General features: G+C 36.0%; 1 protein-coding gene across 1 annotated transcript in view; it reads right to left on the bottom strand.

Moving 5' to 3' along the window:
* The window catches only part of CFAP20DC (CFAP20 domain containing), a gene marked incomplete at both ends in the record, with an annotated part of 70,522 nt that overhangs the window by 4,149 nt on the left and 47,429 nt on the right, over positions 1-18,944 (bottom strand). The window contains 2 exons of the mRNA XM_084269828.1: positions 844-935; positions 13,458-13,519. Coding sequence (XP_084125954.1) covers positions 844-935; positions 13,458-13,519 — 154 coding nt within the window. The remainder of the gene's footprint in view (positions 1-843; positions 936-13,457; positions 13,520-18,944) is intronic.

Here is an 18,944-nt window from a genome sequence, read left to right as displayed (position 1 = left end):
GGACCCTTAACAAAACATATTATTTGATTCTTCAAAGCAAGGTCCCCTCCTGACAGTAAAATTCTATTTTGCTGTCATAAACAATCGCAAATATACATCTATGAAAACATTTCCAATTTGAGGGGCATAATCTATTTTAGACAGTAAATCACCAAGACATCTTCATCCCTCGGGCAGCCAAAATACACAGGCCAGATTTATGAGATTTCACATTGAATTCCCCAGACTTGAAGAAAAATGAAGGTATCTACTCTGTTTCCTAAGACAATGATGAGAAAAAAGGGCATTTGAAGAAAACAAGGTATTTGTTTTATTTTATTGTTGTTGACTTTCCAGTTTCAGCTAAGTTCTTTGCCATTTTCTAAACAAACACGATTAATAAACAAAAACCTGTGGCACTTTAGGTTGTGACAAGAGTCTCTGCTCAGGAAATTACACTGAGATTTCATTTAATGCTAAATCTGAAATTTTTCTTCATGAGAGAGAAGTATCATGTGAATGTAATTGTGCTTCTGAAACAAGGTTGTTTAGTCTTTACATTCCTTCATAGGTTTACCATCCCCACTAGCAAAAATTCCATATTTTAAACAAGTAAGATGCATGTTTTATGAACTAATCTGTATTGAGCCTGACTATTAGGAAACTGCAACTCCATAAGTTACTCTTCTATCGGAGGCACATAATACTGCATGGAAAACAGCTATCTTGAGGTCAGAATAAATTAAGAGAACTAGGAGCCAAAATGTAACAGCATAGAGAACTATAGAAGGGCAGTGCTACAGAAACAGCATTTAGAAATGTCTTTCTACCCAGGTCCTTTTCACTTTGTTCATAATTTCCTACCTGGAACACTCTGATTTGTTGAAGATTTAGTGTGCTCTTCCAGTTGTTGGCTTCCAGAAACGATTGGGGGACTGAACACATTCAACCAATCTCTGAAAAATACAAGTCAAAATATCATTCATAAAAGCACATTTCATGTTTATATTTGTTCTAACTCTTTCTATTATTAAAAATCACTTCAAAGGATTTGGTTTTATTGTTAATGCTTTTTATTGCAAACTGAGCTGGAGATTTTGTTTTTTATCAAAATCTGTCTCATATTATACTACCAATCTGAGAAAGATAGCCCTGGAAGGACACATCTAGTTCACAAAGTTAAGGCATTCCTTGTGTAGGTGACCACATCTTGTAATTCTTTTCATGCATGAAACTAATTTTTGTACAGTGTACAAAGCTGATGCTTCTGTAAGTTCCCATCTCTCCTCTTCAACAGTTAAAAGTTTAAACACATTAAAGCTTCCATGTAACCAGTAATTAGACTAAATAATTGCAAGTTAACACTTGAACACAGAATTTGAGGGACCCTCAGGATATCATTTCACTTTGATATAACCAGTTCCATCCTTTTTGACCAACCTACTTCATTGCAAGGCAAGGGGAACTGAAGGAAAAAGGGGTCTTTAAATTCACTCTGTATGCTTCATGCTGGTGTGAACAGCGCAGCTTTACAGAGTAAATTAACTTTGGTCAATCCTACTTACTACGGGCCATGGCTGTTTCAACATAATGCATGCAAACTTGTGCTGGAAGCCGGGAAGATTAGCCAGAGCTGTAGAGGTAACTTCAGAATCCATGGCTTCCTCTAGAAGGGATGAAATTTTCCAAAGCTTGACATGTTTATTTACATTGTCAGGCTGCAATTGTCTCAACTCAATTGTCCAACACCAAGTAAACAGATAATGCACTTCTTTCTGAAAAGTCCTGTGATCTCATGCAAGATTTGCTTCTGGACAGAGAGATTTGGCAAGGCTCAGTCATGTGTTATAATTGCTAAAACACACCAATGGCTTTTTTATTTTTGGTTAGTTTTTCTGCTACTTCTGGACTGGTTACTGATTCCACATCATCTCCTGTTGGCATGTACGTGTAACCTGGGGTGAATCAGGGGACAACCCCTATCTGTTTGCAGTCAGAATGGAAAAAACTAATTTTCTGCCTCAGGAAACAGAACTGCTGGTGTAGAAATCCAGCAAGCAGGATATCAGATTTAAAGGAAAAGATATTGAATTTTCCATCATTTTAATATGTAAAAAACATACTTCAAAATTTTTTTATACCATCATATTACTTCCACATATATGGCCAACTTTACAACCAATCTTTCTCCCTTTCTGCTGTTCAGCTAATGCCACTGAGAACTGGTACAACTAATTCACGCAGCTTTACGCTTCCCTGGACATCTCACTATTAGCTCTCTCTTACCATATTTGCACTCCCTGAACACAGTCAAAGGCTCTGTTTACACAAAAGCTTCAAATGTTTTTAGGAATAGCAGTTAAAGGCCTGCTATGATATCCACTGACATGGTAGAATATATTTTCCATTTTTGCTGCTTGCATGTGTGGTTTGTGCTGACTCAGAACCAGCCACCATGAACCTAAAACTTCTGGCCAGAGTGTACAAAGTGGTATCACTTACCTGACTCTTTACAATTTCACGGAAACACAGTGTCAGCAAAGGCAACCTCTTGGAAAAACAGAGGTGATTAAGAGAAGGCAATGCAGAAGTGTTAGTGCTAATCTACATCTTGGCTTCCCACGGTACCATTTCTTCCTAATTCACTACAGCTTTTTAAAGAGACACTGACATTTGACATCCGGAGAAGAACTAAAGTGTTTCTGCTAGAAAGCCTCCTGTAGCACAAGTGCCACAAGGACAGAGGAAAAAGAGTGCTTGCTTCTAAAGAGAATGATCTCACTCAGACCTACAAATGGATTTAGAAAAGTAAAGAAGCTTTAGAGTATATACATAGTTCTACAGGTCTGGTACAAACCAGAAGTTTAAAGATATGTGTTTTTCATGTAAAATATGTATCAGAGAATTTCCTGGAAAGCAGAGAGGATGGAAGTAAGAAGAAATGAAAGATAATAAGGTCAATTACCTCCAATGGAAAAGAAAGAGACAATTCATTTAGAGAACATCGAGGGAGGGAGGTAATCATGTGTCATTAAAACAGTACTTCTGTTAAATTAATACTTCTCATTATTCAGGAAATTTATGAATTTTAGTTTGAAGTCTCATCTCTGTAAGGTCTTTCTGAAAGATGAAGTTTGAGAAATTGGAAATGGGCTGAGAAGTGCAGACATTGGCCCATTTATTGTGTTTTTATTCAGACTGTAATATTTTTTGGGAAGCTTCTTAAAGAATTTAATCTTAAAACAGAAAAGCTAGTCACACATTCTGACTAATTAAAGACTATTTATGCTATCAATGCTTCCAGCTGTAATCAATACAATCAGCATGCAATAAACTATCTAGATCTTTGCTGATAACAACGTGGAATGCTAAGTATGGCGTTTTGACATTGTGAGCTGCACTGTTTGAAGGCTTAGAGTAGCTTTCACACACATTCAAAGTATAATGCCCCATTAATACTTACACTGAAATTACTCAAAGCTATCTTTTGGAATGGAAAGTAATTTTAAAAAATCTTGTGGTTTTATGGTCTTTTCTTAAAAAAATATTTTCAGCAAATAACTATCACATATCATGATCCCTGAACTGTGAGGGAAAGCAAAAGAATCTTTTGGACTTATGAACATTGTGTTTTTAGTTTTATGACATTATATTAAATTTTGTAGACAATGGCATCCGTTAATAAAATCTATTGAGAAAATTAGTGATGCTTTAATAATTAGCACTTATCAATGACAGTTTATCAAAATTATGACCAAGAGAAATATGAAGATTCAGAGTGGTTTGATTTAAATCTTACTGAACATAAATTTTTTAACATATATTTGCTCTTTAGCCTATTCTACTGACTGGACTGAGGAAATTTAAAATCACTTAGGGTAAAGATTTGTAACATTCCTGTGAATTGATATAGCCTACTTCATCATGTTTTTCTTGGATCAGATTTAATTTGTATTACTTAAACCAATGGGATAATTTAATCCCCATTCTTATCTTATCTTCAAAGTTTTAGTATGGTTTTGTCCAATATCTATATGGTAATTAAAAAGTATATTCAAATTATGTGGTCAGCTTGGCAGCATACTTAAAAAATGAAAAAAACACCCAACAAACTTTATAGCAAATCAGGGAATGAAAAAAACAAGATCAGTTTTGCACCCTTAAGAACAGATCACATTGACAGACTATGTACCTGAAAAGTACAATTAATAAAGGACACAAAAGATTGTATTTAATAAACTACTGCATAAACTACTTAGTAAATCTTTATGAATACTAGAGGAGAATGGGCTTATTCCTGAGTGACAACAACAGGAGAACATTCGCTGAACTATTTTTTTTTTTTTTACAGTGGATAATTTGATGAACTCTGTGGAGGACCAGAGAATGCCAATGTATGAATCAAGAGTATAGAAATATTTTAAGGAAAAAAAGACTGATTCTTGACAGCTTGTGCAACTATCAGATGAGATCTCAGCATATACTTCTGTTGCATTAGAAATATTTAATACTACTTGAAGCAAATTCTGCTGTAAATGCTCAAAGTGGTGAAGGCCTTATGATCCACTGAATGCAAAGTGCCAGCTCATATCAAAAGTATGGTTCAGAATAGGCTAAATATCCAATTTAGCTAAGATGAAGACCTATTTTTCTCTCTTGTTTGGATTTTTAATTATATCTATTTAAGGCTGGTTGCTAGAGACTAACAGTTCTGAGATAAATGAATAAATTCACCCAGCTTTGTAAGAACCCTCATGCATGCCATGCTATGTCTTTTTTGGAGCACTTATTACTTGTTAGGCTACTTTAGATTAGCAGATCTGAATATTTTAGTATTTCTATAGAAATAAACCCTTCAGTAATAGTTTCAGCAGTGAAGCAAGGTCTTTCATAGGCTATTAGCAGCAAGATGTCCTTGTGTTACATATAGATACAATCATATTTGGAAAAATTTGAAATCAAATTTCAACGTCCTGGCAATCTACGTATCTGTAATAACTGTGAAGTCATTTCAGCCTTAAATGGTCCATTATTGCACCTAAAATGCTTTGAATAATTTCAACTTTTGAACATTTTTAAAGTTCTTACATAAATATGCCATAAACCAAGAAACATTCAATATTAATTTATACATCAATAACTGTTCAGTGCTGCTCAGCTCCAGGTGGGAAAACCAGTATCTTTATAATGGAAATCTGAATGAGTATACAGAAGAAGAAGATGATATACTACCAAAAGAATACAGGGAATGCTTATAAATACAAATCAAGGATTTCTGAATGCACATTTTAATGTACATTAAAAAAAAACATCTGGAAAAACAACATAAATATAGGTGCCCATATGACTTTGCATGAATTGAAAGCTCTATTTTAAGAAGAAACTTCCCAAGCATTTAAAGGCAATCTGGCAAAAGGTTGATGATTAAAAAAAATGCAAGCCATGAGCTACATTGCATTATTCTCCTGGAGTGTTATTGTAGTTTCAAAATATCATTAAATCAGCACAAACCAACAGTTACCATTTCCTGCACATTTTTCACAGTGAGCTGCATTCTGACTATGAGTAATCTGTTAATCTGTTCTTTGCCTCACAATCCGTCAAAGTGACAGATTCATTCCATCCCTAATACATAATATCTTCATTTACTCTATGCCTTACCAGAACTTTCTTTTTTTGCTAGCACTAAGATTTAGAAAACCATGAGCATATTTACGGAATGACTTTTCCCTTCCTCCAAACCACTTGAGCAAGTCCAGCCAGCCAAGTAGCATCCTTCTAATGCAGGCAGAGAGGGCTCCTTAAAAACTAATGGATTTAATTTTCAATGAAGTAGTAACTAAAAAAGAGATCATAAAAAGCACGAGTGCAACTGTGCATGAAAGACTCGAATCTGCTCCTCTTAGTCTTAAATCTGTTCAATGAACTGGCTTATGGGTTCAGCCTTGATTAGATTCAAGGATAACAAAGGAAATGTGAATTCTACTTATTAAACAAGATACTTACATAGCATAAGGTGGTACTACAAGTGCGTGCAGCATAATCGTGCTGACTGGTATTAGCTGAAAGTTTGACCTGTTATTGCTATACCATTTTTTTTTCATTACCAGAGTTCAAATGATAAATTTATGCAGGTTATTAAAAACATACACAACAATCTGCATCAGTCTAAATATACAGATGACCTGAATTTGGAGGCTTAACAGCTTAGTAATTAATGTATTGTGCTCTTTGGTCAATTCAGTTAAATACATGAAACTTCTTCTGTTACACAACAATAACAGTGGAGCTTATTTAAAGACCAAATCTATAGTTCATCACCATGTTAGCTTGCTGGCTAGATTATAGTCTCAATATTCACTAGCAATATACATGACATCAGTAGAGAAAAACTGGTTTATTATATATTTTAAATAAAATACTTGCTCTTCTTTGCCAGCTTTGATTCATTTATCAGAAGATCAGCTGTATAAATTGAAAGTAATGAATTTGCAAAGGTGTGTTAAAACCCTTTCATATAAATCTAATCTTAAGCAAATAAATTCTAATATCTACATCAGATACTTGTTCATCAGTGAATCCAATGGATTTTCACATTTAATGAAGTGTCTGTTAAGTAGGGCATGCTGCCTTTTTTTTTTTTTTACATATTTTTAACAATTAAATAAACAGTTCATTTTTAAATTTGCATTTTAATATTCTACCAGTTCAGGCAACACTGGAATCTAATACCTCATGCATATTGCTGCAATTAATGTAATTCCTTTTCTCCACAGCCAGCCACCAACAACATCCTATTGCTCTGCCCATCCTGGATGTAGACTGCATCCCATTTAACTTTTAATGGATGACATGGAGCCAGAGGGCTTTTAAAAATCAATGGAGGGACACGACTCAACAGAGCACTAACTTTAATATTATCAAACTTGATAAAGGTGATGCTGTTGGATGTTCCTAGCCTGTGAAAGCTACCTTTCTTTTTCAGAAAAGTCAAAAAAATACCCACAAGAAAACTCTGACCTTTTAGTATATTAATGCAATGAATGGTACAGCATGAACCTGGAAACTTAATCATTATTACAAAGTGAGAAGTATGCTACCTCAGTCTAATTCTTCAAAACCATCAAGTTTTGTCACCAACAAATGTCAAAACCATAAAGGAATCAAAACCAACACTTCTGCACAAATGATACCGGAATAGAAAGGAAGGAAGGTGTGGAAACCCAGACAACTGTGCTCTGTAAGAAACTTGTATGCATATGGTATGGAAGTCAGAGAGTCTGATTTGTCTGTATTTAAATAAGCTTCCAGTGCAGAAGGAGGATGGAGGAATAAATACGCATTTCCACAGATGAGGGCTGGTTACTGGCAGCAAGCTTCTCTCCAGAAAATAGAACAATACAACTAGTACAAACTCATTTGGAAGCTTGCCCGCCCTGGGAACAACCCTAAAATCCCAATGCTCTAAGAATTGTCAGGAGTTGGACTCAGGCCTCAGAAACTGGCTTGTGGCTGGACCAAAGTATATTGTCATGTGCAAACACTGGTGATGCTGGAAGAGGACACACTGGCAAAGCACAACAGCAACAGTTCAGCTGAGTTCTGAAGGACAGACTGCAGCACTCTGTCAAGAGAATCTGGACTTGGTACAAGCTAACACCTATCTCTTCCTTTCAATCCAAGGGATCTGAGAGTCACATAAAATCTTTTACTGCCTGTTCTCCACCTGTACATATAAGCATGGTCAGACATCACTGAGTGGCTCAGGAATATTCAGAAAAAGGATGGAACCAATGAAAGATGTTCTCAGGAAGACCTGAAGCTACCACCCCCCCACCCCCCCCCCAGCAACTTATGAACTACCTTGTATTAACAGAGATGCAATAGCATGTCTGAAAGCATTTGCCACAATTTATATTAAAAAACTTAGTGTATATACTGCCATGTTTTCATGTTCTCAGATTCCCATACAAGGGAAAGCCATTTTCAGACTATTTTAACAAGCTTTTACGTGTTAGCCACTTGATTCTCAACAACCTTTCTGCAGCTAAGCTTTAACCATCATGATTAAAAAATTTAACCTTTAAATTAGATGTTTCCTGTGCCATTTGCTTCTTTTGTCATGTTCTTTTTCATGCATATTATAACCTGACAAATGCAGCAGAACTTTGCTAATTCAGATTAACGACTGGGGGACCTACTGCAAATTACTCTATTTTGTGGATGAGTAAAGTAACTGAACAAGTACAATGAAAAACCAAAGTACATTTTGTGATACATTGTTCTTGTTCACTTATTTTGACAACTCTTGTGTAATTTTATAATACTTCATAACGCAATATTGTCTGTTTTGCAGCAGTAATGGAGTTGTATGACTTTGATCTTGTAATGAATCATAAAAATAAATATGGTTCTTTGTTTGCAAAACTCAATCTTTAAATGTAATTCTTAAGTTGTTCTGCTATTTAAGCCTTTGCTTGGAAATACAGGAGACAAAGACCTGTGGTGTCTGTATTTCACAGCAAGCATGTTGAAGTCCTGGTGAAGTGCAAATACATGTTATAGCTACAATCCTTTTACTGCACCACAGCGTAGGTGAGTTTAATCTTACTGAATCTCTCAGTGGTATAACAACACATGTGTCAGCTATTGAGATGTTTAGTTTTCATCTGGGACAGGTGAGAGCACTTGAATGGCTGTCTCAAAGCAGAACATATTTTTAATACATGAGAGTTTGCAGTGGATGTGTTCTTGTGCTCCATCATCGATGCATTATGCAAATTTCAGGTGCTATAATAACGACACTATTTATGGCAACAACAGATTCTACAAAAAGCACCTCTACTAGCAGAAACTTGTAAAAAAAGTGAAAGAAATAATTTACTTCCCAAAATCAACAGAGTGGTCAGAGTTATGCGTCGAAAGAGGGGTTCATTATATTTAACTAATATACCATAATGTCCCAAACAATCAAGTTTGAAGTTAGACAATATTTAAATGAACATGTTTATTTCATGATTAATTATCTGAATGACTGTGCCTGTGTATCATTACAACAAAATGAAAATCACATTGATAAAGGAGTAATTAAGGATATAGGTTCTGCTCCTGTAAAATTTATAGCTAATGTCCTCCTCAAACAGGTTAGTCTCCACATCAACAAAACATTTCTTTTGTGCTAAACCTCAAATCTACAACATAATTGGTGAGAGAACATGTCCTTCTTTTTCTGGTAGAGGTACTTTTTTTGATTGTTGAGGGTTTTTTTCATTTGGTCTATTTGTGTTTGCTTGGCCGTGGTTCTGGGGGTTTGTTTTTTGATAGTAGAGGAAAGAAGAATGATGACATTCTGATCAGTCCAATGTAACGCGTACAGGGTACAATGACAAGACAGCTGGCTTTAATCAGCCCCTAGCGAGCCCATGTGAAGTGAGGTCAGTGACTATTAATCATCTGTCAAAGACTGTGGGCCCTTATCTGCCAATTATAGATACAAGGAACTTTATATCACATCCAGAAGTGGTGAAGCTACAAAGGACTTAAACCATGGTACAGTGGTGACACTTTTTACAGATAAAAACATAAATCTACACAAACTGTTAGCCCAGTTGCATCATATTTCCATTCAGCAATTTTAGGAAAATCAATGATATGAAGTATTTACTTAAAGTTTTCAGGACCTCATATGCACCTTAGTTTCCACTAATGGAACTTAAACACAAAAAATTCCCACTGAAAAAGCAACTGACTTGCATGCACAGAGCAGATAAACCTCATTTTACTTTGCAATTTATCTATGGGACTGGCTTAAGGTCCTGAATCCTACTGCTTCAGAGCAAACATAATGCTCATTTTTCACAGCAAAACATACAGAGAGAATATTCTCCGTGGAAGGAGGTCAGAGTGTCACAGAGAAGATGACTTTGGAAAGGGTAAATTGAACCTGATTTTGATTTAGAGCTGTGAACATAGAGACAACAAATTAAACTTCAGTTTAACAATTATTTTAATTTGTGAATGAAACAGCTTGATCACCCCTCGTCTGGTTTGAGACCACTGATCAATAGACTTTCGCATAGAATGCTGTTTGTGCTGACCTTACATTCTCCTTGGCTATAGTCCAAATCAGGCATTTACTATTATCAAATCTCTTTGCCCCAACTTATGATGGGAATGCATTTTTTTCAGCATGTAGAGTTAAATGTCTGGGTAAAAACTAACTGGAAATTTGTCTCTGTACATTTTGAATGAAACTACTGAACTAAAATATATTTCTTGCAAAAGGCTACCCAATGAAATGCTGAAATGCTCATTTCCTACTTTAGTGCTGTTTCTGGGGAACAGCTATTTGAACTTCAGAGGAACAAATTTTATTTGGTAGCTTGGGAAGAGTTAAGTAGGATGCCAATAGACGATCTGGTGAGGCAATGCTTATAAAGATAGGTTTCAACTTGTAAAAAAAAAAAATCATCTCTCAATGATGGAAAAACCAGCTTCAATCAGAAACAAATTTCCTGGAGAGCCTCTGTAGAAGTTGGGGGTTGGAACTAGATGATCTTTGAGGTTCCTTTCAACTCAGAGCATTCTACGATTCTATGATTCCAAGTTCAGAAAATCTATTCATACAATTAGGCTCAAGTGATCTTTTTCAGACAGCAGTTCCACATTTTGCAGTTTGGTATGGCTGAAGTTCCTCTAGAATACTTATTTTTCTTTCAACATTTCCTTTAATAAAGGTTACAAACTTTCTATGATACACAAATATTTTGGAGGACAGATGCTTAAGGAGTCAACCCTGTGTGTTGCAGGGTACATAGCAATTCCCAGCCCCTGCACTGGAGAAAGTTCTAACACAGATAGTTACAGCTTCTTATTCTGAGAGAAGAAAGCTATTCTGAAGTTCAGCTAGGACCACACAGCACATCACTCAGTGGGAAGTGCATAGCTACGGCTTGAAACACTGCACATCATCTTGCTCATCTGGCTCTGCAGCCTCTGCAGCCAGCCTGTCTCCTTTCATTAACTGGTTGTACGCCTTGCAAAGCAGCATGATGTGGAGGTGATTTGTATCGCAGTAGCAATATTCTTGGCAGACTTATGACCTTTACCCAGTGGAACCAATGGAAAATGAGCCTGGCTGGGTCTTTTTATTGACTGCATTTCCATTATCTTCACAGGCGCTTTCTTTCCTGGCTTGTTCTTTTATCTTGTTATGGACAGAAGCTACATTTACTGGACAATAGCTTCCACATTGCTTTCTCTTCATTTCCCATAAAATATCACTGCTATACTTTTTTAAAGTTACTCGAGACCTGTCAAATTCTTTATCACTCTTTACAGCAAACTATTTGTTGTTTCAGTAAGTGCATCACAAATGCCTCCATGCCATGGCATTCACCCACTCATCTACATAGGACATACCAAGTTTTCCAATACTCTGGGTGTTCCCCTATATAGCTACAGCAGGCTTAGAAAGATGTAGACATTTTCCAGTTGCTCACACATTATACTTGTTAAATTTGGCTTTAAAAACTGTTTAGGAACTAGGTTATAGAATTACCATTATTTTTATCTCCCCCTCATTTAGGTACACACCCTCTGTGAAAAACATTACAGAGTTTTCCATGATAAATGAAAGGTAATGATGTGAATAATGGTATTCAAGTCACATCATCTCCAGTTTTTATATCATGATGCAAACTGACCTCATAATTTTGTCATCTTCTGTATTTACAGCCCAATAATGCTTTTCTGGCAGTTCACAAGGGCTACTGAATTTATGAGGCACTTGGAAGTCAGGTATTTTATGAATACTTTGCCTGCATTTCTCGAAAATGATTTCTAGAGAAATTTAAGTCTACTGTGTGTACTGGATTAAAAGAGCATAAGAACTAAGTCATAATTTATACTATTTTGGTTTAAATTTTATTATATGGAAATACAACTTTTCATTGTTGATCGTATTAACTTGATATGATGAAAGGCTTTATTTTTACAGATAATGGTGTTTATTCTGTTTTTCAGTATATAAAATGTACTGAGTACCAAATTGCTTTAGCACATGCATAAAAATAACTTAATAAAACCTGACTCAACCAATATACGGGGAAAAAGACTACAAACACTGTAGCTTGTGCTAAAATATAGGCAATTCTAATGCCATCAGAATTATAAATTGATTCTGCAATCAAGAGTCCTTGACAAAGTGTCAGTCATAAGGTACCTGATATCTTACTCTGTGGACTACAGTCAATTGTGTTTGTCCACTTCAGCCATTGTAACACTTTGTAAGAATAGACAGATAACTTCTCTGCCTTGGGTGCTGCTTTTCTGGACCAGCATGAGCAATTTGATTTACATGTGCAAGGGAACAGGAATCTAGGATTATATTTTAATTCTAGTAATATATTGTGTGTACAAGGAAGCATATGGCTGCATGTTGCAATAACTGATGTGTCTGGGTGAACTTGCACAGCAAGTTTCATAGTGCTCACTTCATAAAATCTAACAAGAAGATAATAAAAACGTGGATGACAAGTGAGACAAGTGACTGAAAGCATCTGCGTAAGGAGAAATGCATATTATCCTGCTCAACTGACTGGCAGTACACTATAAGACACTTCAGACTGTTGATAAAAGATAAAAGAAGCAGTATCTGAAATGTCTGCTCCTCTTATCCCAGCCAACACACATAGATTGTCCAGCTAAAACTTCAGCATGCAAGATCCACATTAATCACACCAAGTGAAAATGAAACGGGACTACTTTTTGAAATAGATATGCCTCTTGTTCAGGCTGTTAAAAAACTGGCAAAGTGATGCTGGAGTTTCACAGGTACAAGGCAGATCTAAGACCGCACAACTAATTTTGATTGTCTCAATTTGATTATTTCTCTCCAGTATCACCTTCTCCCCTTGTCTTCAGTCCCCAGTATCACCTTACGTTCCAGTCACAGGGATTCCAGATAAAGCAGGTCAAGTTAAAAACTTAACAGCCAAAGTGTGTTGTACACAGGATCCCTCTGAACCATCCCCACAGTACTGTCTCACCCTCTCCTGACTGGGCTATCTATTGAAAAGTCCTTTCTAAATAGCAACATCAAAATCGTTTGCAACAAATGGATTCCCTGACACCAACAGTCATACAGTATTCCAGTTCTATGCCTTAAAAGCAGAGAGGGAGAAAGAAAGAGGTACATGTGTGTCAGACTTGCTGAATCACACATCAAAATGGGCATAGGAGCAAGGCCTACGTCAGCTACTTTACACAGTGGTTCATCCAAAACATGCAGAATTCAGTTCTGCACTCCAGGACAACACAGACAAACTGCAGACAGTGACTAAAATGGCAATACTAAAGCCCTCTGAGAGAAGGTTGCAACTGAAAAGAGATTTAAGATTAAATCAAAGAATGTCACATTTAATATTCAGAACACTCTAACTGAATCCTTGCTGCCTAGGCTATGAATCGAATCTTACCGTGGGTTGGAAGGAGAGAGAGGGCTCATTTCCTTCTGATAGTGATGCTCCTGACTGACGGGCTGTGGAAAACAAAAAATAATAGTGAGAAAAAGAACTTTGCAAATATTCTTGCTGAATGTTTAGAAGTACAAAAGAAATCTTTACAAGTATACACACTTGCAGCTTCTGATACTAGAATGTTACGGTCTTTCCTCTTATCTGTGAAATTTAAATGGTATATTCAGATCCTACCTCTGCAAAAGTACAGCTTAACAGATGATACATGGATCATACAAGTATAGGAAGCACAGTGCATGGATTCTTAGTTGGATCTGTGCAGAACCAACCATTCTTAAGACTACAGTGAGCCAGAGCTAACAGGGCTCGCAGACATGGTTTCTCTCTCCTCAGAAGCACCATTAACAACTATTTTAGCAGTCCCAAATGAAGGTTGTTGAAGCACATATGCTTCATTTTCCCAATCTGAAACCTGGATTAAGCTGTTCATAAATAGCTGACGGTGGACTGTATGAATATTCATACAAAATATGGTAATTTTGCATAGTCTTCAAATCTTACCTACCCATTTTAGGAATGTTCCCCAAAGGTTTTAAACTACATTTGGTTTATGGCATTAAAAACAGTTATTTGCAAGAAAGATAAATATTCATAAACTGGTACGATGATTCAGAAATACAATTTCTCTCAGTATGTATGTTGTAGTTCTAGAAGAGACCCCCCCCTTGCCATTATCACACACCTCAAAACCAGTTCTAAACAATCACTAATGCAAATGCAAAAGAAGTGAAAACACAAGCATACATTAACAATACTTGTATAACTTAGTACATTAAATGCTGAAAATAAACACTAAGCATCATGAAAGCAATTGCTTTTTTACAGAAATCAATATAAAAATGAGTATGTTCTCATGGCTTCAGGAAGTAGGGAGGGATGTTGTAAAATATATGCTCAGGATGAATGACATCCTAATTGCTGCCAAATATGAGTCACTGCCTGGCGGTGGATAGTGTAGTTCCCGAATGATGGCTAGTGGAAGACTGAGGATGAGACAGAAAGTGAATTAGTTGGTCTATGAACCAGAATATCTGTCTAAATAATTTTTAGGCTCATTTCATAGTAAAGAATAGTCTGCCTCAGTTTTGCAATTTGACTTGATGTGAACAGATCCCTCCAGGGGTTGTCAAACTGAGCTCTCTGTTGGAATAATTCCGGGTTTAAATATCACTTCTCTTGTCTGTCAGACTTCAGTTCTGCCAGACCATTTCTGTGTTAAGTGGCTTTCTTTTCTGAATCATTACAAAGGAGGCCAGAAGACCTTCCACAAATTGGGTATGAACCTGAAAGCATCCTTTCAGATATTTTGCAGATATTTCTATTTAGGAAGTTGCTTGGGCAACAAGTAATCTTCTCTTCCTTACTTGAAAGACAAGACTTAGCAGTGAGCATATGCTGGAGTCTGCCAATGGAACATTATATCACTACAAGATTCTAGGATGTATCTAAGAGCAATCTTGGAGAATCTTCCTTCTCCTCTGCATTTCTAACAGAATCAGGGACCATAAGTAAGAAGATATCCTGAATTCTCTTCTAACACAGAATTTTATAGGCCTTAGATTTAAGAAAACATTCAGGTAAGATATGATCAAATAAAGCCTTTAAAAATATTTAGTTCCACATACACATATTATTGATTTGGAACTGTGCCCCACACACATTTTACAAGGGTTTACAATTCCCCTTCAAAGTAAATCCATTTTAAAATGGGTTTTTCATATTTATAACTGATAGCTATGCTGGGTAATGTATAATATTCAAAGCTATTTTATTCCTTTCTGGCTGTCATAGTTTACAGCAGCTGCTAAACAACTTACATTTCAACGATTCCTTCTGACAGCATATATTCAGTTCTTGGTAAAAGATCACAGATTATAAAATACAGTTTTAGTATATCTGTTTTATAGTTGTTTAAGGACATCTGTTCTAACCGCAACTTAGCAATATGATTGATCTATGTGCCTTCGCATTCAGAAGGGTTTCTGAGTTTCATTAGAGTCAGTAAATTGAGAGTTTTCAACGTCTGGGAAATCAGACTAACAATGGCAAGTGATAAAAAAAAAATCACTGAAAATGTGGTTTATATATAAAATATTTCTTTGATACATAAGTTCACTATCTAACATGATTATATCCTGCCCTGCCTTACAAACTGATATTTCAAAATGAAAGATACACAAAAAAGCTGCCTTCTGGTGGTGCTGTTGCCATAGATTCAACTAAAGGACAAAAATGTATAAAATGAACAAAAATTTGGAGTAAAAATGCTTCTTACTTATCTTTGAGGAACATAAGAGAAAGCAATAGATACTACAGATTTAAATAATCTGAAAGATACAACCTGGAAACACATGTAAGCATGAAAGTTTAATCACTGCAAGAATTTCAAGCTGTCCTTAGTTTCTCAAACAACAATATGAGGATTATTTCTATTTCTTCTCTATATACTGCACTGCTAAAATCATTTGCCTACACAAATGAAGATGGCTACAGGTATATACAAACTTTCTTGCAGTTCTTACATCTGGTTTTGGAAAGAATGATCATTTGCAAGTTCTCTTCAGTCATCTCAAGTGAGAGTGGTATACACAATCCGTGACATAAAAGCATGTTTGCTTTTATTCTACAGATACATATTGTTATATAATATATATATGTATATTCCTTCTATATATGAACACTCACTGGTAAAAAAAAATAAGCTGAAGAAGCAATTTTACTCATTTTAGGTCTTGCATCAAGATGATGCATGGCAGAAGACTGAAATCCAGGAGGAACAACCTTTGAATGTGTTCTAATCAACTAAGCTGCATTTTGATCTCTCAGGAATGTCCATTACCTGTGTAAATGTGCAGTAACACATTTAGGGCATGTGTAAATGCTGTGGGTGGGGATTCACTGAAAACAGCTATATGAAATTATCTGTCAGATTTATAGATTTGAAAGTCAGTAGGAAGAATTAGATGAACTGATGACCACGTGTATGTCACAGGCTCTTACACTGTAGATCACCAATAAAAAAACCACGCTGCACAACATCAGATCTATAACTGAATGAACTGTGAAGCCGGTGACTCTGAATATACTCTGCTCACAGGTAATTCCCTCCTGAATGCTTTGGTATTTGGCAATTAACCAGTTCTAAATTCATTCAAAATGTGAATTATTGATATGTTATGCTGCTCATTTTAAAACAGATATTTGCAATGGCCTTGGCATGTTACATGTAAGCAGTTCCCTTATCAAGTATAACTTTAGCAAGAAAATTAGATTTTTTTGCATAGGACATATTTTCTATACAATGATCTTGACTATCATTGCCATATTACCACCCTTTAAATCTCTGTTAACTGAATCCCACAACAGATTTGTCACTGTTTTGACAATGAGATCAGAATAACTGTCCTACATTAACTTCTTCATTTCAACTTCCCATTTAAAAACTGGCACAGCACTTCTATTCTTTTCTGAAACACTGCAGGCATATAAAAATATACTAAAATTTAACACCAGTATACCAAAATTTACTCCAATTACTGTTAGGAAAGCTTCTGTGTTAAACCACTGGGGATGATTAAATCACCTTCCCTAGTAAATGCTGTTTATAACCTGCTTAGATACCAAAAGCCTAGAAAAGGAACTATCACCCTCATGTGACTACTCCACATTTTCCCAAATACAGGAACAGAATTAGATGAAGCAGGGTTAAACACTCAAGTCCATACTCCAAAAACTTGTACCACATCTGTGAATAGCTGGTGTTGTGACAGTTATTTCAGAAAGGAAAACTTAATCACAGTTGCCATGGACTAAGTGACATTGTGCTGGTACAGAGGGCCGCTCTGTATAAAGGCAGAGGTACAAGGGTAGGGAAGACGTCAAAAGCTGAATTTCAGCAGGTTTTTTGTAGGGAGGGACTAAGTGGTTAGTCCTTATCTGAGAAAGATTAGGTTTGCTTAATTAACTCAGCCTAGGAATGAGGTTCTTGCCATTAAACCTTAAAACCTCAATGCCAACTGTCCAAGACACAGAGGAGAAATCTGACAAGCTGTATGTTTAAGGCCACTGACACTTCGGTCAGCTGAATGAAATTTGAAAATGTCTCTCTCAAAGACAAGTATGTAACTTTTTGCACTTGATTTATGAAGAAAGGGATGGTCACAAAAGACCATTATGAAAAACTACAGTGATATTAAATTACAATTTAAATAACTAACCTATTATATCCATACACTTTTTTAGCGTAGTCTAAAGACACAGAGGTTGATCAAGGCAGTAAGATCAAAGAACTGTCTCTGCAATCACATTGTGCTTCACTGCTCCAGCAGGAGCAGTAGTTTTTACTTCAAAAGTTCATTAACCAACCCGGGCACATCTAAATATTCTTATCAATTTCCTTATAATTAAACTACTAAAAAATTAATAAGACTGCTATTCTCTTTATTTAATTGAATTCCATTTTTCCAGTCTTGCAGATTTAGGTGATGTTTGATTATTTAGTGAACACTGAGAAAACACACTGGAAATATGACAAAATCAACTGAACGTGTGAAGTTGATGTATCTCAAATAGTCAAAACCAACTAATGCTTCTCTGATACCCTGCAAAATACTGTAAAGCAAGTTCTTACTTGTACAATTACCCAGTTATCAATGCATCTCTTCTCACTGAAAACCTCATCTACCAGCATACAACAAAGTTCCAACAGAGTGCTGATCAGTCACTATGGAAGATTGTTACCCCAGGCCTCTGTGTGGGCCCTGCAGATCTCATTTGAGAGTATTTAAGATAGATTACACTGGGAAAACACAGCAGTGTTTCCTCTTCTAACTTTGCATCTGTCTGAGAGCTGTACCGTGTGCTTCACTCAAGCCACATTCATTATTTATTATTGTTTCACCTATAATAAAATAAGAACTGTGTTGCTGAGGTATAAATGGAGTATAAGGTTATCTAGTTTTACAGCAGCTCCTGCAAATACCTTTATGTAGTTGCTGAAATGTTATTCTGTGATTTCATACACTCAATATTCTTCGGTGGAGTGTAACAAATACTCCCCTGCTCCTTACAACAGTGTTCTGTCACGTAGTGCAGCTGTGTGTGATTTTGTACCATTCTGTGCCAGGACAAAGGAGGATACAAGGTGCAAAATACAGAAGGATCACATACTAAGTGCTTGGAACTACTGCAGCTTTTTGCTGCTGTTCTTCTGCTTCAGTCCCTTAAACAGTTAGCTTTTCAGTAATGAGACTTTATCGTGAGAAGCAATTATTTTCCATTACTCACACTGGAATGCAGTTGCTGACTGGTATATCTGGGTTTCATTCATTTTGGAACTATTTTTAAGTACTATATCACACACCTGCAGGTTTTCAGCCACTATTGTGACAAGCTGTACAGCCTACGTGATTATTCAGGATTCTAGGA

The sequence above is a fragment of the Gallinula chloropus genome (genome assembly GCF_964237585.1).
Source record: "Gallinula chloropus genome assembly, chromosome: 12".
NCBI classification, from domain to species: Eukaryota; Metazoa; Chordata; class Aves; order Gruiformes; family Rallidae; genus Gallinula; species Gallinula chloropus.
Note: the sequence above shows the minus strand (reverse complement) of the source record. Positions and strands in the feature narration are given on the sequence as shown.